General features: G+C 39.7%; 2 protein-coding genes across 3 annotated transcripts in view; one reads left to right on the forward strand and one right to left on the reverse strand.

Moving 5' to 3' along the window:
• si:ch211-257p13.3 (kinesin-like protein KIFC3) lies at window positions 1-17974 on the forward strand. 2 transcript variants are annotated; one of them, XM_026939964.3, is made up of 20 exons: window positions 1-604; window positions 875-1055; window positions 1561-1657; window positions 2169-2335; window positions 2456-2708; window positions 5611-5759; window positions 6046-6111; window positions 6250-6387; window positions 7044-7241; window positions 9241-9414; window positions 9620-9767; window positions 9979-10109; window positions 11105-11216; window positions 11335-11516; window positions 12379-12483; window positions 13135-13265; window positions 13419-13539; window positions 13629-13758; window positions 14514-14743; window positions 15099-17974. In XM_026939964.3, exons 2-20 carry the CDS (start codon window positions 957-959, stop codon window positions 15228-15230), a joined length of 2763 nt encoding a protein of 920 aa, XP_026795765.3. In that variant the 5' UTR covers window positions 1-604; window positions 875-956; the 3' UTR covers window positions 15231-17974. The 2 variants fall into 2 exon arrangements, with proteins under 2 accessions (XP_026795765.3, XP_026795764.3); XM_026939963.3 differs by having other exon boundaries at window positions 27-604; window positions 5608-5759.
• The window catches only part of ccdc12 (coiled-coil domain containing 12), an 11153-nt gene continuing 5145 nt past the window's right edge, over window positions 17815-23822 (reverse strand). The window contains exons 3-7 of the mRNA XM_026939965.3: window positions 20625-20704; window positions 20326-20387; window positions 19224-19258; window positions 19061-19137; window positions 17815-18206 (exon numbers count right to left, since the gene is read on the reverse strand). Coding sequence (XP_026795766.1) covers window positions 18127-18206; window positions 19061-19137; window positions 19224-19258; window positions 20326-20387; window positions 20625-20704 — 334 coding nt within the window. The 3' untranslated portion in view covers window positions 17815-18126. The remainder of the gene's footprint in view (window positions 18207-19060; window positions 19138-19223; window positions 19259-20325; window positions 20388-20624; window positions 20705-23822) is intronic.

The raw sequence follows: 23822 nt of genomic DNA on the forward strand, positions 1-23822 counted from the left end.
AATGACAGTTACCTGTGATAACGGGAACTAACTTGTCTCATGGACGTTCCACAACATTAAATGTAACTATAAACGGCTAAAACTATGTCACTGTTTAATAAATTAAAATTTGTAATTATTGAAAATTTGCTGTGATATAAGAGGAATAAAACACTTTGGGATGTGCTGCCCCTGGAAAATAATCAACTTCACTTTGTGTCGGACCCCATCACGCCACTCCAGTGTTGATTATTTTCCTAAAACAGCATGCCTCATTGTTTATCATTTATTCCTTACTTACGGAACAATGGATGTGTTAAATACATCATCCAGGAACAACATCATTCCACTGTATTAATGTAGAGCTCTGACTACATGCAATCGATGCATCTCTCTCTGCAGAGCTCACTACGACAGCACTGAGTACACTTTCTGCAGCTGGCGTCAGTGAGGGAGGGGGAAAGTAGAGAGAGACACAGTGTCCGTGTTGGAGAAGGAGGGGGAGGAGTAGAAAGAAATGTAGAGGTAGAAGAGCTCGGCTCATCAGCACCATGTAGAGCTGCAATCTGGGCCAGAAGAATGTAGAGAGAGGAGAATGCTGCTGCTGGAGCAGCTTGATCTATGGGTAAGACTACAGGCAACCTCAGGGAACGAAACAATTCATTCCACTGCAAGGACAAAGAGCAGCAGTGAAATGTCCTCTGTATGCTGAGTGAGCAGAAGCTCAGCTTCAACCCTAAATCAGCTTTCTGACTGAGGAGATCGATGTCTTTTCCAGCAGATGGGATTGATCTTCTTTTTTTCTGCAGGCGATGTGGATATGACATGGATATGATTATTGTAGGCTGCAGATATGTTTAGCCTGGTATTGCTTGTCTGTGTGTGTGTGTTGCAGCGCAAGCAGAGTGGGGGATGTTCTAAAGAAGCCAGAGTGTGTTTTCCACAGCTGACAGTGAGTAAAGTGTACCTCAGGGAAGATGTATGCCTTCTACTCTCTGCTGGTCTACATCTTCTACACTGTTTTTAAGAAGGAAGAGGAGACTGCACTTGAAGGGGCATGTGGAGAGACCACAGAGGTATATCTAAACAAAACACACACACACACACACACACAAACTCTCACTTAGAGTATACTCTTTCTTAGTCCAATTGTATTATGTATTATGGTCACTGAAAATGACTGGTAATGTGATGTTTGTGTAGTGCCAGTCCTTTCTGCAAAGTGCCACTGCGACTGCAGGTTTTCATTCCAGCCAGGCAGGAAGTTGACCTAATTCCACTTAATCAATTAGTCTCTGTCTTTAAATGACTGATGAGTTGGTACCAGTGCTTAGCTGATCAGATGTGACACCCAAAGTGATCTAGCTGCTTTTATCATTCATAAATAGAAATCCTCCATCTGGGCCAAGGTATTGCCAAAGGACCATAAATGTAATGTGACAAGGCTTGATAATAACCTCTCAGTGGTATTAGAACACACATATGTATATTTGTCATATGTAAATTTCAGATATGACTGTTAACACCAATGGAGTTTGACTCTTACATCACATTCTTCTCACGTATGCACCTCCACTGTAGGAGCCTGGCCATGTTTCCATGGAAACAGGGAGCAGGAGGAAAGGTGGCCACACCCCCAGGTTGGGAAAAAGGCAGTGTGACAGAATCAGTGATTCATGTAAGTGTTATAATTAGAGATGGCACCGATCCGATACCCAGGGCCGATATCAGCAAAAAATGGTGGATCAGATATCGGAGAAAAAAAAATTAATTTGATCCAGTATTGTAATAGATGGATACGATTTGTAAAAGATTTTTTTTTTCAGAACTGTAAATGTTTACATACAAAGAAACTTGATTTTATATTTTGTTGGGATCTTTTTTTTTGTTATATTTACACTTTACGCTTTATCACATTTATTATATTTGCAATATAAGTGAAAGTGTTTGTGTAAGTCATGTTTTTAGCGGTGCATTTTTTTCCCTGTATTTTTTGTAAGTGCTTCACTTTAAAAACATTTTTTTTTAAAGCGTATATGATGGGTATTGATATCGGCTGATACTCAAGGTTTTGGTATTGGTACCGGAAAAGAAAACGTGTTATCATGGCACCTCTAGTGTTCTGATTATCACAAAAATAAAGTTCATCATCATATTCACATAATACTGATGGTCATCTTATATCCCAGGCAGCAGCAGCAGTGACAGCGATGAACTGTCTCTCAGTGATGGAGATGGCGATATTGATGACAGTTATGCAATCCCGGCCAAGACACCTTTGGCAGCCTTCCTGTCCTTCAGACAGGAAACGGAAAAGAGGAGAGTTTCCAGTGTCCACACTGAGACGGGGGAAAAGGTAAAGACCTGCACCTCAAGCCCATATCTGCTGGAATAGCAATAACTATGGGCAAATAATAAGTGATGGATGAAATAAAAATATTATCACAGCAGCAATTTCTCGTACGTTGGTCTGCAGGTGTTCGAGTCTCCTCTGGTGGCAGTGATGTCTCATCTACTGAGCTTCCTGGAGCAGTACTCCCACCTGCAACAGCTGCAGCAGCAGGCCGAGCAGTACCGCATGCAGCTGCGCAGACATCGTGTGCAGCACCGGCGAAAGATGAAAGCTCTGCGCAGCTCCTACCGGCAACGCCTCCGTGACAAGAGCAGCGTCATCCACAGCCTGGAGGAGGCCATTGCTCAGCAGCAGACCCCTTCACCTGATAATGACAGTAAGGACGTCTATGTGCCTTTATTTTTCTTTTTTTTTTTTTTTAATTCAGACAGGTGGTGCATATGGTACACTTTCAACCATAAATATTCTTTCACTAAGGATGTTAGGCCCTGCATACTAAAGTCTATAGCATGTCAGAATTGAGTATTTACACATTATCATGCTTGATTGATCTTTGGAAACACTAGTCTGCAGTAATGACCACTCTTTCTTCCTTTTTTTTTTTAGATAATCAATTTTGTTTGCCTGTTTTGTCTATCTAGCATTTACCATAGTGATAGCTGCTGTTTGTGTGGAGCTTTATATAGGATTGATTCAGATCTACTGAGCTACACTGAGAATTATGGGAACAAGGAGGGGTTTTGGAAATGGCATAGAAGCCGAGAGGGGGAGGGGAGAGGGAAAAACCTTGGAGGAGCAAATGCAAGCAATTTAAAAGGATTGTGCTTTGTGTACTGTTTCCCACTAAATATCCTGAATTCAGTGATCTGAATGGACATCATTCCCTGAGAACCAATATCAGAAACTCCTTGTATCACAGTGATAACCATAAGAATGTTCTGCAGCATTACAATATATATATACTTTTTATGGTGGGGTAGCCAGGTTTGACCCAGTGATTTTACTGGAGTGTGGCAAAATACTAATTCACGTCCTTAGAAAATGCCATAATGTGGCTACGCCTATCTGTTTATGGCCTTAATAGGATCACATAATCATCATTAGATCAACCATAGTTAAAAACAAACTCAACAAATCAAGTGTTATGCCTCCAAACAATGAATATGCCTCCAAATAATGTGGTCAGTAGAGACAGGGAATACAGTGTTGTTATTATTGTATATGTGTTAGCTGGCTAAGGTTTGGTTGTTCCTGCACAACATTATACACATTGACAATCTTTGCCTTGGACAGTTATGAAATGAACTTTCCAATTTCCCAGAGCTCTTGTAGAGGGCAGTCTTATTTTTCAAACTAGCCGATTACAGTGAGATTTACCAAGTCATTCAGTTTTTGACACTGGTGACCACACTACTACTACTACTACTACTAATAATAATAATAATAATAATAATAATGTCTTACTGAGGTGGCCAGAGGCATGGCCATGCTGGCACTGCACACCCCTCAGCTACGGCCATGCACATACCACATAACAATACAACACATCGTTTAGGTTTGCATATGAACATGCATACACATATAACACAAATATGAATACAGTGTTGCAGTGTAGTTTTGGTTTGGATGTAATGTAAAATTGTAGGTTTGTTGCCTTTAGGCAACAGAAAAAGGCACAGAATTTAGTCACGTCTGCATAACACAGATGCAGCCATAACTAAAAAGTAAAAACAAAACAACTGAACATAAATTAGATTAACAGCAGTGGGTAAAAAAAATGTAATTTGTTAATTTGTTGAGGAAATGTATAATTTGAACAATAAATTGACCAATCAAAGTGTCTAAAGCTGAGATTCTGCAGATTTAAAAGAAAACTAAAATTAATGGCTAATTAGTACTAAAGTACTAATGTTATCGATATAGCTGATTGACTCACACAAGCCCTTATCTTGTGCGCTTTAAAAAACACACTTACACTCAGTTAGCAGCCGTTCCTACTTGTAACATCTTCCTGTGCAAATAAGCAATACCGCATACACACACCACCCCCCTTCCCCTGAATATCAGATGCATGGCCTTCATTTGAATGTTAGAATATGCTAGGTTACTATATTTCATGACATAGTAACAGTAGGCATCAGTTACATGCTGATTACTTTCAACCTCATATTTAACCAATGAGATTTGCAGCTCCTTGCTCATGTATAAAGCTCTCCATGACAGGTTGTATATTATCGACTGGTCTGTGCACTTAAATTAATTATTCTAAAAGATCTATAAAGGGTAGGGTGATTTTAAGGGCACATGCCGGAAAAGGTCCAACTGCTAAGTCAGTTTGTGGATGGAGTTTTTGCAAAAATGCAAAGAAGCAGTCAACCCAAGCCAAAGCAGAGAACAAATTATTCACTGACTCTCCGGTTTACATTAGTAAGAGGTGACTCATGGGAAAAAGATGCCAAAAATAACTGATAAACATTTCTAGACCCAGCTGCTTCAAGTGACCCAGACATGATCATATGCATCAAGCTTTTCTGCGGGTCTTTTTTCACACACTACCAGATGATCCACAGTATATCTCTAAATGAAGCATTTCAGCACTGCCAGAGAAAATGACACATAAATGAATCAGATCTCTCAGATGGCACCAAAAGCTCTGGTGTGGATCACGGCATGTGTAAACTTTGGCAGTGACTCCCTAGTTGAATAAAACATGGCGGTTTCAGCTTCTCTTGGACTAGAAAGTGCACTTACAACAGTGGGTACATGGTAGCCTTTACATGCACTCAAGTTGCTGTTATACTGTGTATAGGCAGAGACAGGATTTGCCCCTTAGTGTGCTGAATTGCCCCAAAGTGTGAATGAGTGTGTGCATGAATGAATGCCCTGCAGTGGCACCCATCCAGAGTGTGTTCTCCTGCCTTGCACCCAGTGTTCCCGGGATAGGATCTGGAATTACCATGACCCTGACCAGGACAGCACAGTTACTGAAGATCAATAATGAATTTATATTCACAGATGGCTTGATGTTGAAATATTCTACATGTTAATTAAACTTTAAACTTGTATGGTTTAGATGATAATCACTCCATAATCACTCATTGTGGCAATATGATTTATTAGATAATGATCATAATGATGATAGTTATATTTGATGATAATAATAATAATATTGAAAGTATGTACAATACAATGGCTGCCAGGGAAATTTGAATTATTATTATTGATAATTAATCGTGTGTGTGTGTGTGTGTGTGTGTGTGTGTGTATGCGTGTAGCAGGGTCTCCAGGCCTGCATAAGCTGGTGCAGTCTCTGTGTGGCCTGCAGGGGGAGAGGAGTCTGCTGCGAGGCGAGCTGCGTCTCCTCCACTCACAGCTGGAACAGAGAGAGCAGGACCGCCACTCCAAAGTACAAGCCTTCCAACAGCAGGTAATACATACACACACACACACACACACACATACACTCTCTGTCACATGATTTTTACCCATCTTTCACCCATCCCATTTCCAGGCCATCATCCTACCCTGCATGCCCCAATTTCCAGGCCTTCAGATAGCAGGTACAACTCTACTGCTGTTTATTTCAGCTTATCCAAAATGTCCAAAATACCATCCATTTTAATTTGCATTTTCTTTCATTCATACACTCACACAGTCTTTGCATCTTTCCAGCCTAAAAATGTCCCAGAATCACTTCTCTTTCTCATTAATAGATTGATGAGCTGAAGAGCTGCATTGAGGAGCGAGAAGAAGAACTGTCCAAACTCCGCATTGCATCTGTACGCACTCTTCTCTGCCACACCTTCTCTGAAGAATAACAGCAATTAAGAAGCAGAATCAAGGCACACAATTCCTAAAATTATTCACAGTCAAGATTTGATCTGGGTTTTGTGCTTTTTGCTTTGGTTTATTCTTAGGGAGCAACAGACTCAGAAAAGCGCATGCTGTGCTTGTCAGCTGAGAACGAGAGTCTGAAACAGAGCCTGTCAGTGACTCAGGGTCTCCTGCAGCAGCTGTCCATCATCCCATCTCAGTCCAGCTCACTGCTCATTAAGGTCAGACTTACTGGATTTGTTTAAGGTCCTTATCATCTTCCTCTAAGCATGGAAGTGCATGTGTGTAGGCCAGATTTTGGGTTATGATACCCAGCACACAGTACATGAAGGTTATACTGCATGTAAATCTAGTTATGTCATTATTACATAATTGCCTGTTATTATTATTATTATTATTATTATTATTATTATTATATTTGATATAGGTACTGCTGGCAAATATGTTTTGTCCTGTAACATAGTACTGCTTAGCCACTATCGCTAAAAAGTGTTGTGTATGACAAGAACATTGGCTTTTTATCATAGTAAATTATTGGTTTACTTAGGCTTTGCTGTGGTACAATGTTGATAACTGGATGTGCGTGTGCATTGTTACACTATTCCCAGGATTATAACAAGAACATAAAACAAATAGAAAAGTGTGTAGTAATCATCTTCCAAATTTCAAACCTGTGACCAACTTATGTACAATTATTATGTAAAACGTATAAACGTATAAGGTTTACAACCATACAATTAATTAATACATTACAACAAAACAATTAATTCTGAGCTCCTCCTAAAATGAGTGAGTAGATTGGTAAGTGTTCATCCATTTAGCTTTACATTATGCAGTTCTGTTTTAAGTGTTGATACACTTTGCTGTGGCTGTGCAGGAGAACGAGAACCTGCGCAGCCGTGTTCTGCAGCTGGAAAGCACTCTGCAGCAGCGGGCTGAGCAGCTTTCATGCCTGGAGCGCCAGAGCGAGCAGGACCAGTGGCGCAGGGGAGAGGAGCTCCGGAGAAGAGATGAGAGAGTGAAAGAGCTTCAGCTCGAGCTGGACAAGGAGCGCAGCAAGGAGCCTATAGTGAAAGTGAGAGCACACTATACTTCAGTTATGATTTGCTGTCTATTGAATGAGAACATGCAAAAGTATATTAAACTCACCTGCAGGTTCAAGCTAGTATCCTTCACTCTTACAATTACAATACATTCTCTATTAGGTTCATTAATTCACAGCAGATACTGAATAATGAGCTTAAATATAAATGACTGTATATATATATATATATATATATACACTATATTACCAAAAGTATTCGGTCACCCATCCAAATGATCAGAATCAGGTGTCCTAATCACTTGGACTGGCCACAGGTGTATAAAATCAAGCACTTAGGCATGCAGACTGTTTTTACAAACATTTGTGAAAGAATGGGCCGCTCTCAGGAGCTCAGTGAATTCCAGCGTGGAACTGTCATAGGATGCCACCTGTGCAACAAATCCAGTCGTGAAATTTCCTCGCTCCTAAATATTCCACAGGCAACTGTCAGCTTTATCATAACAAAATGGAAGAGTTTGGGAACAACAGCAACTCAGCCACGAAGTGGTAGGCCACGTAAACTGACGGAGAGGGGTCAGCGGATGCTGAAGCGCATAGTGCAAAGAGGTCGTCGACTTTCTTCACAGTCAATTGCTACAGAGCTCCAAACTTCATATGACCTTCAGATTAGCCCAAGTACAGTACGCAGAGAGCTTCATGGAATGGGTTTCCATGGCCGAGCAGCTGCATCCAAGCCACACATCACCAAGTGCAATGCAAAGCGTCGGATGCAGTGGTGTAAAGCACGCCGCCGCTGGACTCTAGAGCAGTGGAGACGCGTTCTCTGGAGTGAGGAATCACGCTTTTCCATCTGGCAATCTGATGGACGAGTCTGGGTTTGGACGTTGCCAGGAGAATGGTACATTTCGGACTGCATTGTGCCGAGTGTGAAATTTGGTGGAGGAGGAATTATGGTGTGGGGTTGTTTTTCAGGAGTTGGGCTTGGCCCCTTAGTTCCAGTGAAAGGAACTTTGAATGCTTCAGGATACCAAAACATTTTGGACAATTCCATGCTCCCAACCTTGTGGGAACAGTTTGGAGCGGGCCCCTTCCTCTTCCAACATGACTGTGCACCAGTGCGCAAAGCAAGGTCCATAAAGACATGGATGACAGAGTCTGGTGTGGATGAACTTGACTGGCCTGCACAGAGTCCTGACCTGAACCCGATAGAACACCTTTGGGATGAATTAGAGCGGAGACTGAGAGCCAGGCCTTCTCAACCAACATCAGTGTGTGACCTCACCAATGCGCTTTTGGAAGAATGGTCAAAAATTCCTATAAACACACTCCTTGTGGACAGCCTTCCCAGAAGAGTTGAAGCTGTAATAGCTGCAAAAGGTGGACTGACATCATACTGAACCCTATGGGTTAGGAATGGGATGGCACTTAAGTTCATATGTGAGTCAAGGCAGGTGACCGAATACTTTTGGTAATATAGTGTATATATATATATATACTTGCTTTTTATTTTTGCAGAAAAATCCAGCAGCCTTCATTATGTTTTTTTCTGTCTGAAAAATGTCTTTTATATAATATGCTGCTTTCTTTACTGACATACAAACATTTTTCTGTAACATATAATTTTGTGCTGGAAAACTAATGTTTGGAGATCTAAAACGTTTTTGTACTGAATCAATAATGTAGAAGTCATAAAATCTATAATAAAGCTTGTACTAAAAAAAAATAGGGTGCCTAAGACTTTTGCAAATTTTTTTGCAAATTTTTTCTATATGTTAAATATTTTTTCCAAGTGTTAAATATTTGCATGTTTATCCATATATTTATGTTTTATAAATATATTTATATTAATATTATGTTTCAGTTGCTAAATTCACCTGATATTTTTTATTGTGGTGTTCACCATAAACTTAAATGAAAGTTAACATCTCTATCTGTTACCCAGAACAGCACAAACAAACATGTGAAATGACTCTCAAATGTACATAAAGATGGATGATAGTAGGATTTACTTTAATCAGTTTTCTTACAGTATGTCACTCAGACAGTGGAAGTGGAGTCGCCTTCAACAGTGAGGCAACTCACTGAGGCCAGACAGAAAAACGAACAACTAAAGCAGAGGTTGTCCAGTCAGAAAGAACGATGCAAACAGCTGGAGGAGAAAATCAGACGCTCTGATGAAGTTAGCTGCAATCTTCAGCATAAGGTAATTTTAAGACTTTCATCAAAAGCAGCTCCCCATCAGTGTACAGTTTGACATTAAAGATCCATCTGCAGTTGATATCATATTGGTCATATTCTCTCAGGATTTCTTAATTAACTGAGCTTTATGAATATTTGATCAACACAAAGAACAATGGCTCCTGCACAGGGCAATGGAGTGACTGTAATGGAGTCTGATTCCTCCCCAGATTGCTGCATATGAGAGAGAGATTGGGACACTGCAGGCAGAGCTGATGAAGGAAATCGAGCATCTGGAGGAAAAAAAAGATGAGGCTGTGAAAGCAGCTGCAGACTGTTCACAGGAGCAGTTTCAGAACCTGCAGGATCAGTTCATGAGTAAGTCTGCATTAACACTATACCATACCACAGCACTTCATGCTAACTCTCTCTGTATCCGGACTCTATTAGTCTCATAGCTGTAATGATCTCAATAAAAGTCTCATAGCTGTAATGATCTCAATACCCTGTTTGAACTTGACCCTTCTAACTATCATAACAATAGTGGTCTCACTGTGTGTGTGTGTGTGTGTGTGTGTGTGATTATCAGCTCTACAGCAGCGTCTGAATGCTCTCCCTCCCACCCTGCGCTCTATGAAGACAGACTATGCCAGTCTGCGCAGTCAGGTCCGCAATTTTTCTGAGTTTTATGGATCAGCCATCAAAGAGGCCAAGAATCAGGCAAGCAGAAATTATATGTATGATAAATGCCCCAAATATGATTCAGTTATATCAATAAATGAGACTTGATTCCTGCTGAAAAGATACTTTTTTTTTTCATTCGAAGAAACTCAATACTGCAACTTGTTATGCAATAATATGGTGCTAATATTATTAGGCATTTTCTTTTGCATGTTAAAAATCTTAATGATATTTTTCTGAATGTGTAACATACTAGTGGAACTTTTAATTTCATAAGAATTGTAAAATCTGAAAGTGAATTTCCTGCTTGACCATATACAGTACAATTAAACATTTTTTAATTAGTTGTTAGGCACACAGAGGAAATAGCAACACTAGCTAATACTAATACTCTTTGGTGTTGCTGTTGGAGGAAACAAGACTTTCCTCTCCAGAACGAAAGTAATCAGGCTCAAAAGTCATTGGCTTTGACTTCAGGATAAACAGAGGGGTGTGTACAGTATAAAACTGAAAACAAGACACGATGAGACTAATAATGAGGGACAGACATAAACACTAAACTGAAAAAACATGAAAAACAAAAAGGAGAAAAAGTATGAACAATGAAATAAAAGTTCAAATAAAACTTCATAACTGCAATAAAATCGCAAAGGCAAATAACAGATAAACATCTTTTGGATTAAATGTTCATTTCCATTTCACTTGTAGCTGTAATACACCACGTAAGAGATTATAAAATGTAATCAGAAGGAATAAAGCTCTTAATATTAGCCCATAGGCTAAAGTTGAGTAGTTAGCAGTGTAAAAGACTGGGAATGGTCACATAATCATAAACAGTGTGTGTGCATTGGTGAAGCAGTTTGGCTACTTAGCTAGCTAGAGATTCAGCTTCACCAATGCACACTCCAAACCAGCTGTTGTGTATTATAGTTAGTGTGAATTGAACATGTTGTCTCAGCAGATGTTTGACACTTGTAACTGTCAGTATCAGTGTGTTTTTCTCTACAAGATGTTTTGCGGTGACCCCTTCACAGATTTCAGCAGCAATAAATGAAATATCCGAGGCCAATAAGGACCTTCTGGAGAAGTACAGGAGAGAGGTTGCCCTTCGCAGGAAATACCACGAGCAGTTGGTAGCGCTGAAAGGTAGCCTGTGTTTCTAATAAAATCGAATAATATTTCTTATTCTGTATGCTTACACATTTGATCAAAGACTGTTTAGTCCAATTCAAGAAAGCAACGGATTATGTATCTCTTCCACCAGGCAACATCCGCGTCCTGTGCCGTGTGAAACCAGTTCTCAAAGAGGACCAGCATGACGAATACCAGGCTGTCGTTGTGACCACGGACCCACACAATGAATCTGCTCTCACTGTCCTGAGTAAGGGCAAAGCAAAGACCTTCGAGCTGGACAAAGTCTTTCACCCTCAGGCTACTCAAGAGGAGGTAAGCATTCTATAAGCGGGTGATCATTTGAGCTGAAAATAATGGTTCAATGGGGGTAAAAAAAAAAAAAAAAAAAGGGGGAGAGACAGGATTCCTCTTTTGCTTGTTGTTACACACATATCAAGTGCTTAGTGTCCTCATCTTTTCATTTTTTTTAAACTGGTTTATAAATATATCCACAGGATGTGTGCATACTTGAGTCATGAAGTAGTATACAGGCCTTCTGTATTAGAATAGTATACAATACTATTGTAACCCTCAGGAACCAGAGACAGTAGGACACGTGTGAAGTGTCTATTTATTTTTTTGTGAAGGTCTGTGGCATAAAACATAAGCAGATACCTTCATTCATTCATTCATTCATTCATTCATATTCAGTAAGCTCCTTATTCTGTTCACTGTTGTGGGAGCACTCTATGTGAAGCAGGAATACACTCTTTATGGGACCTCAGTCTATTTCAGGGCACCATGCACACACATTCACACACTCATTCTCACTGCTGCCCAAATATGTTTAACAAAGTCAAATTTAGATTAGTTGAACCAAAACAGGCAAAGGTCAAAACTGGGCTAACTTGACTCATTACAGGAACAGGAACTAAAATGGAGACAGAGGAACTAGCAACACTACCAGTAGTGTTTAGAAATTCTACAGAAAGAAGTGCAATGTTTTTTTCTCAAGAGCAAAAGAAAAACAAGTACTCATCAGGTGTCATCAGACTAATAATGAGGGACATGGGTAAACTAAACTAAACTAAACTATGAAAAACAAAAAGTAGTAGCAAAGTAAAACTTGGTAACATTTTGTAAACATGCAAATAATCGATGAAACATCTTTATCCATCCAATGTCCAACTCTCAGGTGTTCCAAGAAATTGAGCCCCTGATCACCTCCTGCATAGATGGATATCATGTCTGCATCTTTGCTTACGGCCAGACGGGCTCAGGGAAGACCTACACCATGGAGGTACAGTGACCTACAGGATGATGAAAAAAGCAGTCCAGTAAAGATTCAGGAACATGTTCTCATGAATTGAATTGATCATCCATGTGTAGCCACACTACTTGCTTTTTTATTGAAAATGCTTTATTATTGTGGTTTTATTAAGTTACAGCTTTGCTATTCAGAACCAAACCAATGGAATTAAATCATATAATCAAGTGAAAAAGTTTGCACAAAGACAAAGAAACATAACTTCAACATAATTTCAACAAAAATGAAACAATTGTGTAGGTTAAATATTAATAGACCACTGTTTTTGACATAACACTGCCACAAGTCATGCACTACTTTCTTCAAACCACACTAACAAAGACATGACAACACTTTATGTTAGGGATTGTTTTATTTAAAAATTGTAAAGGTACATTTTCCATTACAAAAATCCATAGAGGATGCAAACTTTTGCCCTCAGGTATATGTCCATTCATTAGTCAGTAATACTTAAGATGCTTAATAGCATAATTTTTCCATCTAAATTTTGTCTTTAGTATTTACTGTACATCTTTTTTCCCCTGTCTGTATGATAAGAGAACATGGATTTACATTCATACTTATAGAAAGATTTATACACACAGACATATGAGCACAGAAATGATACGATGTCGTACTATACAGGGTCCTGTGGAGAACCCAGGCATCAACCAGAGGGCTCTGAAGCACCTTTTCAATGAGATCGAGGAAAGGAAAGACATGTGGACCTACACAGTCACTGTCAGTTCAGTGGAAATCTACAATGAGGTTCTCAGGTACCATTTCATGTCTAAAATACAAAAAAAAGGTTGGATGGGAAGTTGGAAGGGAGGCAAATTATGTATCTCCTCTTGCAAGTCATGTATGGACAGACCAAGTGGGGTAAAGATTATACGCATGAAATATTGTCTTTTTCCTCTAAATCTCAGAGATCTGCTGAGTAAAGATGGAGAGAAGCTGGACATCAAAATCAATCCTGATGGTACAGGTCAGCTACATGTGCCTGGTCTCAGGATCAAAGAAGTCAAAAACTTTCAGCATATCAAAAAAGTGAGTCTCTCAGTGTAGTTTCAATCAATAATCCCGAAAGCATAAACAACACATTTCTGGAATATCTTGATAATTGCGTGTTCCTGCAGATACTGGCAACAGCACGGAGAAACAGGATAACGTTTGGAACACAAATGAACCAGCACAGCTCTCGTTCACACGCTCTGCTCACCATCACGGTGCAGGGAACAGACCTCGCCACTGGCACCAAAACCACTGGTCAGCTTCACAGTCAAAATATATACAGTGCCTTACATAAATATTCACAACATGTGGCACTTTAATTGCACACAGGTCAACTCCATTCAACTCCATAATTATATGACGTCTCATAGTAACTGGTGAATACTTATGCAATCACAATATCACATTGTTTATTATTAAATAATTTTGCAAACTATATAGACTATTTCCCCCACTTCAGTATTATGGGCTACTTTGCATAGATGCATGATATATAATCCCGATTAAATCCACTTCAATTCCAGATTATAACACTATAAATTGTGGAAAAACATCAAAGGGGTGAATACTTATGCAAGGCATGGTATGTGCTTTATTTTAATATTTGTGATGTAATTCAACTGTACTCACATCATATACTGAAGAGAATGTGCCTTTTATCCAAGGAGCCTCTTATGGTTCTTCTCATAGAAAACCTAAGCCTAGTCATAGACTAAAAATATCTACTGAATTAGTAAACTGGATTACACAACTCGTTCTATGAATTTTTACGAGAGAGCCTGCATACCACTTTTTTTTCTAGAACAAAAGCAGAACAAAACAAGCCTAAGATTTCCCTTTATTTGCTCCATTACACATTCAGTGACCTGAATGACTAAAGACACTTTTGACGTCTTTAGGCCTGGGATTAAACACATGGTGTCTATGTTAAATATCTGTATCATTCTCTACTGTAGAATTAACAGCTTTCCTTCTATTGAGTCCAAACCTCCTGTGCATCCCTGCTCTAGGTAAGCTGAATCTGGTGGACCTGGCTGGTTCGGAGCGTGTGTCCAAGTCAGGGGCGGAGGGTGAGCGGCTGAAGGAGGCCCAGAACATCAATCGCTCACTGCTGGCACTGGGAGACGTGATCCAGGCCCTGAGGGGCCGCCAGACCTACATCCCCTTCAGGAACTCACGCCTCACATACCTGCTGCAGGACTCACTGGGCAAGGGCAACAAAACAGCCATGGTGGTGCAGGTAAAGCATGTGTCTGTATTCAGTACTGCGGTAAATCACATTAGTAAGAGCTACACCATCATCTAAGAGTACAAGGAGGCTAAAATAAATGATACTTAGGGGATAAAAACCAACATTTAAGAAGTATATTCCTTTGAAACCTGAACTATGTTGTGTACATTACTTTCTCCTTAGTGGTTATTTTTTGTAGTAACACATTTGGTTACTACACAAATTAAGCAGTTATTTCAAACAGGAAGTACATTGTTTAAAAAGGTACTCTCATATAAGCATAAAGGGGGTAATTTTCTAAATCCAAAAGTTCCACTGGTCTGAAGACTCACTGACCCTTTATGCTTTTCGTTATCATTTTCAGATTTCCTCACTGGAGAGGAATGTTGAAGAGACCCTGTGCTCGTTGAAGTTTGCGCAGCGTGTGTGTAAAGTGGAGCTGGGCCCGGCTGCACGCAAGATTGAAAGTGGAAGCCATTGTGAAAACTACTCCTAAAGCTAACCTGCATACTTCTGCAACTAGAAATCCAGGAATATTTTCATCCCCAGTTTTTTGCTTTGCCTGAGATTTCTGATGCGACTTCCATTTTATTTTAAGGGCTATGGTTTGGGACGCCACACAAGTAGCATCTATTTCTTACTGCTGAGTATTCTCAAGAGCCATGGTTAATACCTGACAGCATGAACAGCAGTGGCTCCTTTCTACAGGCTGAGCGGCATGTCCGAGTGCAATATTCCTGCGTGCAGATTGCCTCACTGCACTTTTACTACACTCTAGAAAACCACACCGTCCTGCTTGATAAAGGACACTTTATTGATCGGACACTCTTTGGTGCAGCAAAAAAAAATAAAAGGTCATGACAGTATATCCACTATAACCACTGTATCGTCACCTACTAAGTTTCCACCATCACTTCCTCGCTCATCTGGACACTGCTGTAATGATCCATTTAGACTTTTTCAGGTTAATGCTGTGACGTGTGTCAGTAGCTGATCTACACTGAGGTGATGAAAATGTGTTAAGAGCTTTTGTGATTATGTAACTGTATGAAGCTCGTTTTTCTGTTCACTCTGTTATATCAATGTGCTGAGGAGTAAGGAGTGGTCATGGGAGATGGATGCATTAAGGGGTACAAATGTGTGGCAGTCTGGGAAACCCATCAGGCTTTGCTGTGGCAAAACGAAAAAAAAAAAAAAACAGAAAAAGATGACAAATTGGGCTTTGGCCAATTTTTGTTTTCTGCATATACAATACTTCTGATGCTTTTAAAAACCCTAAATATATTTCACCAAAAGAATGTGAAAACTGTTTTGTTTGCAAGAAAATGCAAAAGGTCATCATGTGAAGAGTTTCCCCAGTCTGCCACACAAATAAGATCCACAACCTATCACACTTTCACAGACTCTTGTGTGGTAAACTCATAGTTTCCATAATCCTCATTTAACCCTGCATTCTGTTTAATAGTATATAATCAGGTCGGTTTAATTATTCTCTGTGCAATGTTTGTGGGAGGCTCATAAAGGAGTAATGTGAGTAATGATTATTGTAGGATGTTTCCTCTTCAAGGCCTGAGCAGATACGTTTTATTAGCCATTATTATTACTGTAGCAAATGAGAAATGCACTTTACTTCCAATACAAAACTAGGTGCTTTGTCCATAGAACTAGTGAATATTTCAACAAAAATATTGTTCTGCTTGTGCCATTTTCTGTTAGTGGATAAATTAATATTTATACAGGATTTAATGTAGATGGACTAATATTTATTTAATCTGATGTGAACGTCATATTGCTGGGTCTCAGAATTATGAGAAATTGTAGAATCATGAATGGAAAGTGAACACACAACCGTATTATAACCACTACATTCTGATTTATCTCTATCGAAAAATTATTTAATTCAGTTTCTGTACTCCAGGTGAGTAAAGCAATTTTTAATGAAAATTTTAAAAGCAAATATTATATTAGCTTGTTATTGAAGCCAAAAAGAGAAGCAGTGTTTTCCTTATAAACACAAGGACTGCCCTTGGCATTCTTACAGATTTCTCACTGACTTTGGCCCTTGAAACTTTCCTTATCAATTGTATCAGTGACACAAGAGAGAAATAAAATCTAACAATGTCCCTTGGCGCCTTTATTTATAACCTTGTGTTATGTGTCAGTGTGTTTGCATTCGCTCCCTCTCTGCTCCCCTTTCCACTGTTTATTTGTTCTTCTTTCTCTGGCTGTCCTCTTATAGCTGAATCCCTGTGGCAATCACCATTACCTGGTTGACAGGACCTGACCAATGGGAAAGCAAGAACCCGAGCTATCAGTTTAAAAGCAGCACATTGACGTCCTTGTGTCAGCCACTTAGCTGTGTGTTGGCCTGTTGTTTTGATTGTGGGTTTGTTGGTTGTTTTGTTCTCCCTTTCTCCCTTATACTTGCTCCCTTGGTTTGAGAACAGGTAAGAACGTGCACACACCTACATCCCATCACATAGGTTGTTTTGAATGTCTAGATACACTAGGATTAGAGGGCAGGTGCCACCGCTTGTATTTCTTGTTAGCTTAGCCTGGTGTAGTTAGCTAGTTTTTATACTTTAAATACAGCCTAGTGTAGTCTATTTTTACCATGTTCATTCCTTTGACACCATCCATGTTCTCTCTCCTAGATGAGACTAGTTTCCCTGTCATTGTCATTTGTTCAAGGTTGTCCTGCCTTTAGTGTCTGTAAATGCCTGTCCTGTTTTTGTGTCAGAAATAAAAGCTATAACCATACCTTCAACCTCCTGTCCTACTCATATCCACCATCACTATTATCCAACCAACCCGCAATCCTAAAATGTTATCTGTGGCAACGTAACACCTTGTGACTTTTGGAGGTGTCTTCAATTCATTAAAACTAAAACTGCTGCTTTTTTTACTGTATTGCTTATAAATAGCAACTTAAAGCCAGTTTTTTTAGATGCCATAAACATAAATTTTAATTAAAATCCCAAAGAATAACTAGCAGAGTGTTAGATTAGGCTTAATCTGTAACTATAACACCAGCTAAACTTATTCTAGGAGTAGTACAAATAGAACAAGAGTAATCGAAATAGAAAAAAAAATATTTTATTTAAGTATGAAAGAGTGGAAATCTTTTCCAATTTCAGGATGGGGATACCAGATACAAATCTTTGTACATCATCACAATATTTTTCTTTCATTCTCCGTCTCTCTCTCTCTCACACACACACACACACACACACACACACACACACACACACACACAGCATCCAGTCAACTCCTGACCTGACCAGATCTGAACTCTGATGCTCAGCATGCCAGTTCATGTGGCAAGCTGAATTTCTTCTGAAAGTCTTCCAGAAGGATTTGCATGATACAGAATGTGTTTCTCCAGAAGAAACTCAGTCTGAATCTGCCTCTTCTACAGCGACTGCTCCAACAGCACCAGCCAGCTCCGTTTCACTCCCCTTCAGCCGCTCCCCTGCACACACAAATAACACACCTGAGAAATTTGCTCAGAAAGTGCTTGGTGCTTTGTCAGGAATTAGCAAAGCGCACTATCCACTTTAAAGAAAAAAAGGAAAAGGGTACATGCATAATTGGTTCAGTGCAGCCACTAATGATAACTAATTCCTTTTTTTGGAATCCTTTTAGTAGCTGTTTTTTTGTGGGTCCTTGCCTTGCATCTATCTTTATTTAAGCATGTTTTTTTCACAGAAAAGAAAATGTCACATGTTTAAGAATACTGCATCACTTAGCTTACTTCTAACATAAGCAGTCTAAAGCATATTTAATCTCTTTCAAGCAGCTCAGGATAGAAACAAATAGCAAATAGTTTTCTTTTTTTTTTTTTTTTTTTTTTTTAAAAAAAGGGGAAAAAAAAGCATTTGCCATGTACTGTCCTTGTTTTAACATTATTTTAGCCATGGCCTGAATGTTATTTTTAGTAGTGCTCTTACACTTGTGTTTTTTCATTCCTGGAGGACACTGCGTATGAGAATGTGCTTCATAAATAACATTCATTAAAAGGCCAATGTGAAGGGCTGGTGTAATATTTTGATCATGGTCAGCTCTATTCTGAACCAGTGTATGGCACTGAGAGAGGGAAACCACACACATGATGCTTCATGAGCAATGAAATCTCAAGGGCATAGGAAAATACACAACCCTTAAAACATGACATTACAGTATGTGCTTGCTAGTACTGATTAGGATGTATTACTACTGCCGATGTATTACTACTGGAGTCTGACTGCTGTTTTACTAAACTCTGACACTAACATGTAAAGTGACTGACACTGCCGCATCAGTCAGAATAATTAATATCATACTCACTGATAAGTTCAGCAATGGCTTTCTGGGTTCTTTTCTCCAGTTTTTCCAGCTTTTTTGCAACATCTCTCTTCAGATCCCTATCAGAAATCAAGGGTTAGTGATAAAGATGTACTGAGCATACCGGTAAATAAATACAGAGAGAGTGGATGTTTAAACTCCTTACCAGTCTGGTTTCCTTGGAGCTAAATTGGCCAGATCCTGAGGGGAAAACACACATCAGTAACAGTCAGTCAGCTAGTCACAAGTATTACTTACACCGCTTTTTCACTATATAGTGCGACAAAGCCCAGCAAGTTACCCATAAACCCCCATATGGTGCTATTTCCACCACCAAGCAGGCCATGCTGTACTTAAGTACCCGTGCTACATTTAGATACTTTTAACATCCAGGTAGAATGCAAGCTGAGCTGGGATATACAGGTGGAGCTAAAAAATAGTGCAGACCATCGACTGATCAAACTGTCACGCAGACATAATGATTAATGTCATTAATCTGGCTGAGAAATCATCACAAGTGTAGTGTACAGACTGTCTGCCAATATTTCTCACGCTTTTCAAAAGTGTGCAATTTAATGTTTCAGATTCACTTTTATTCTAGTAATGGTTTAATGTTTTCTTATCGCTATGTAGTTTGATCTTCCATTTCTTCCCCGTGATCCAGGTAAAATCCACCATCTTCTAGTTGGGCTTTATCTCAAATGGCTTCCTATTCACTTTGTTTGTGCCCTACATCGAATAGAACATAATGGCACTTAACATGTTACCTAGTGCCCTCATGAATAGTATAGAAACATTTGAGATTCAGCCCCATTAGTCCCATGTGTCGGTTTTTTTGTTTTTTTAAACATTGTCTGGCAAGGTTTGCACAAAAACTCCTCTGTATTTTCACGGTTATCATATTCATGCTCTGCCATTAAAATAAAATCACTGTTTCCTCATGCTTCCTTTCATGTTATAAGACAGAAACACTGTAGTGCCATGTGTAATATCAAATGAGCTATACCTGGTTTCATTTCAAAATCATTTCTTTGGATTTTAAGTAGTATTTTTTTTACTATTCATGCTTAGCAGTTCAATGCCTGATTAGCTCCCAGGAAACTCTTCACACATTCACGGTTAGATTTATGCAAAGAAAAAGCAAAATATACTCAGCCAGGATACAGATAGCCATAGGATGGCATATGTAGCCAAGTGGTGGTGTTCGGTGGAGGAGCGCTATTACAGTGACACCAAAGCTCTGACTTTTGCGGCGTGATCCCACTCACCACTTCCTCTATAATGGGTTCTGGGTTTGCGGCTTCCAGCTGGTCTTTAACTTTATCCTCCACTGCAGGGATACAAAAGCAGAACAGGTCAGGCTGCATGCATTCCGTAAAATCTTATTAAAACACCCGTTACTCAGAGCTCAATAATATGTACTAACCAAGAACACGGATTGTAATACACTGAGCACTCATAAGCTCATATAGCAATGCTCAAGTTTCCTATCTGTAGTTCTGCTCAGAATTTTATGAAGAAGTGCAATGATGCGCAGTTGAGCATGTAGGAGAGAGCTAATTCTCACCTGACGCAGGTTTAGCTTTGGGCACCTGTCTTTCTTTTAGCTCTTCATCTTCTGGAGTGTAATTCCTCAGCTTCAGGTCTCTGTATAAAAACACACACAAACACATACATACATCCTTGTGGTTTATCTGTATGACTTGAACTAGAAATAAAATGAATGTCAGTCTGAGACACAGTCTCCCCAATACGTAAATGTAGCCCTTTTGTTAGCTTACTTGTGCATGAAATAAAAATGCTGCACTTTTTTGTTTGTTTGTTCAGTTACACTGACTAGTTCTTCCCCCTACAGGAGGAAATGGATATCCTCAGAAAGCTTTTCTTGTTTAAAAAGGTTTGTTTGCTGTATGATTTACCCACCAATAAAGTGCCAATACCTTACAGGTTACACACAGGCGTAACACACACAGGAGTTACACCCAAGCACAATATCTGAAATCTTGCAGGACTTGTTCATAAACGTAGCATGCCTCATAATATCTCCAAGTCAATATCCACAAGCAGCTTCAATACACCCCATGACCAGTAGGTAGCAGTGTAGGCCAACTTCATGACTGGCTCGATTCTAGGCCACGCGACTGGTGCAACCTGGGTAATCGAACCAAGCACGTATACAAAGACTTCCTTCATTCTCTTCACACCAGCTAATTAGCATGTAGCACCTGTTCTGTGGGCTGCATCTGGGGACTGCAGTTTCCCAGCTGAGACTGAGTCAATACATGCCCAATTATGTCATCTCTTACCTCTTCACAAATTACAGCTATTTGCTAAATCTCCTGGTAGTCATAAAGAGCTCTTATTGAGTGAGCAGAAAAGACAGGCACAGAGCTTTGTTTTATCTTGTACTTCGGGGGATTAAAAGTTCATTTTCGGTGACTTCTCAGCAGCGGGTCTCCAGTGATGTGTGCCGATTCTGTGCTGATTAATGGGGGGGGATTGGGGCGTGCTGTAGGACAGGGCTACAACTGGGCCTACACTCACCAGCCCACACATTATGAGCAACGTCACTGGCAGACCTTTTATGGAAAACCTCTGAGACCAAAATAAGAACACTGGTATTTAACAACCATCAGACAACGCCAATTTGTCACAAACATAAAGAGCTATTTTTCAGCGAAACGTCGTCCAAAACTACAGACCCCAAACAAGAGCACTGAAGGAAAAATCAGTTAAGTGAGAAACAGAGACAAAGGACTAGGAACCCCTCCCACTCCCAAGTTTCCTGGTGATACTTCCTGACCACCTGCTAGAACAATACAGCTCTGCCGCCATTCTTCACGTACAGTGAAGCAGCCAAACAACACAGTGCTACTTGAATGTCAACAGTCGTTTGTGCAGCATGTTCTCCAGAGTTCGATCTGCTAAACACTTCCAGCCTTTAGCACAGCACTTTATCTGATGCTGATAGCTTATGTTTTCCAACGCAGTAACATCACACCAAAAAAAAAATCAAAGCAGGAAAAGAAACTGATATTGATCAATGAGGTGACAGGTCAGAAACAACAAAAGCCTGTATTACACGTTATTACATGTTCAAACAGGATACTCAGAGAATCATATGTTCTGCTTGTCCTAATACAGCTGCAAGCCTGGGTTGCACAAATGAAGGCCTAAGAACTACTCCTTTCATTCAAGGAGGATGTTATTTCAGTTTACATTAAAAACCTGTCCTCTTACATAATAATCTGTAACTTTAGCACTGCAGTAGTTGAGCCTAAGTAACGTCGTGAGCCTTACCTATTGCCTCACCCTGCGTTTTTGGCAGCCTACACAAAAATGCAGTACAATTAAACACATGCCACAGTCACACACTGACATACTCAGTACCCTGGGAAACATGCAACACCTCGGCAGAATAAAGTAAAAGTAAATACACTAAACTGGCATGCTGAGGAGAATGGTACGACAGGTAAACACAGCTGTCTTACCAGAGTATGTTCTGGGTTTCATATACTGTATATATACACAGAGTGTCCCATAAATCCAGCATCATAGGATTAATGTATAGTTTTAGATTTTTACAGAAATTATGTATCTGAGCGAGGAAGAACAATTCTACTCATAGGAAATCAAAGTCAATCTGAAAGCACAGGTATACGCAGAGAAAACCAGCAACGTATTGAGCAAGTTCTGTAAATAGACATTTTTGCTTTGCCAGTTATTTTTAATATATTTTGGGTAGGTAAGGGGTTCTCCTTGGAACCTTTTTAAAGTTCAAAAACTCTGAGGTAGGGTTCTGTGTGGATTAAAAAAAAAGTCACTAAATGGATTGTAAACTAGATTGTTTCCAAAAGTCATCTGGTTTCCCAGTGGCGCAGAGCACAAAGAGAATGACCAAATGGAAATTTTATATTCACACCCAACGTTTTGTCAAATCAGCCCTAGCCTTCTGCAAAATGCTCTTCTCATTTCATTGAATTTTACACTCACTTGACAAGAACTAAACCATAGAACAAGCCAGTTTAGTGCTGCAGTGACCATTGTCGGTCAACCAGTTATTTTACGACTATAGCTTATGATCTTTTAATGCCACATAAATGGAAAGAATCACAACCTTAAACCTACAATTAAAGATGTCTTAACTGCTCCGCTTACGCCCGCGGTCTACTAGGGCAGTGGTGCAGTATTTAGGAAACAATGCAGACAGGAGGTATAAGCTGGGAGGTGCTCTTCACCCGTCTGTGGGACCATTGTTTTGCAATTGGAGCTCCGTTGCAATTTTAATGATGCATGCTTAGTCACTAGCGACACTCCTTTAAACTTTCCAGCTGAGATAACACCTCAATTATGAATGCCAATAGGACGGCTTGTGGTTTTTCTGAATTCAGTTGCAACAAAACTGCATTTATTTTCACGAACACCTCGGGCCCACATCGACTATGCAGAATAAATCACTTCTATAAGAGCAAACACTGAAAACAGGAATACTGAGTAGACTCAAAACAGTACCTTAACTCTCAAGAGAGAGGACCAAGGTTCTATCCAGTATAAACAATGAATATAAACAATGGAAAATATCCACTGAAAGCCTTGCCTGAAATAGAGCTGAGAGAAACTGGCGACCCACAGCACAAGCTCATGTAAACATTGGACGCAGCCTAGTAATGGGCAAGTCATTTTCTCATGCACAGCGCAGAGAGTGACGGTACTCGGGAACTGAAAACATGGTGCTGGAAGCTGAACCTGACACTGAAAACCAGCA

Source organism: Pangasianodon hypophthalmus, chromosome 1 (genome assembly GCF_027358585.1).
Source record: "Pangasianodon hypophthalmus isolate fPanHyp1 chromosome 1, fPanHyp1.pri, whole genome shotgun sequence".
NCBI lineage: Eukaryota > Metazoa > Chordata > Actinopteri > Siluriformes > Pangasiidae > Pangasianodon > Pangasianodon hypophthalmus.

Excerpts from the sequence above, each read along its gene's own strand:
- si:ch211-257p13.3 (XM_026939963.3), top strand. The coding sequence starts at position 957 with ATGTATGCCTTCTACTCTCTGCTGGTCTACATCTTCTACACTGTTTTT. Across the intron at positions 6,388-7,043 it reads CCAGCTCACTGCTCATTAAG|GAGAACGAGAACCTGCGCAG; the intron begins GTCAGACTTACT and ends GTGGCTGTGCAG. Across the intron at positions 11,517-12,378 it reads CTCAGGCTACTCAAGAGGAG|GTGTTCCAAGAAATTGAGCC; the intron begins GTAAGCATTCTA and ends TCCAACTCTCAG.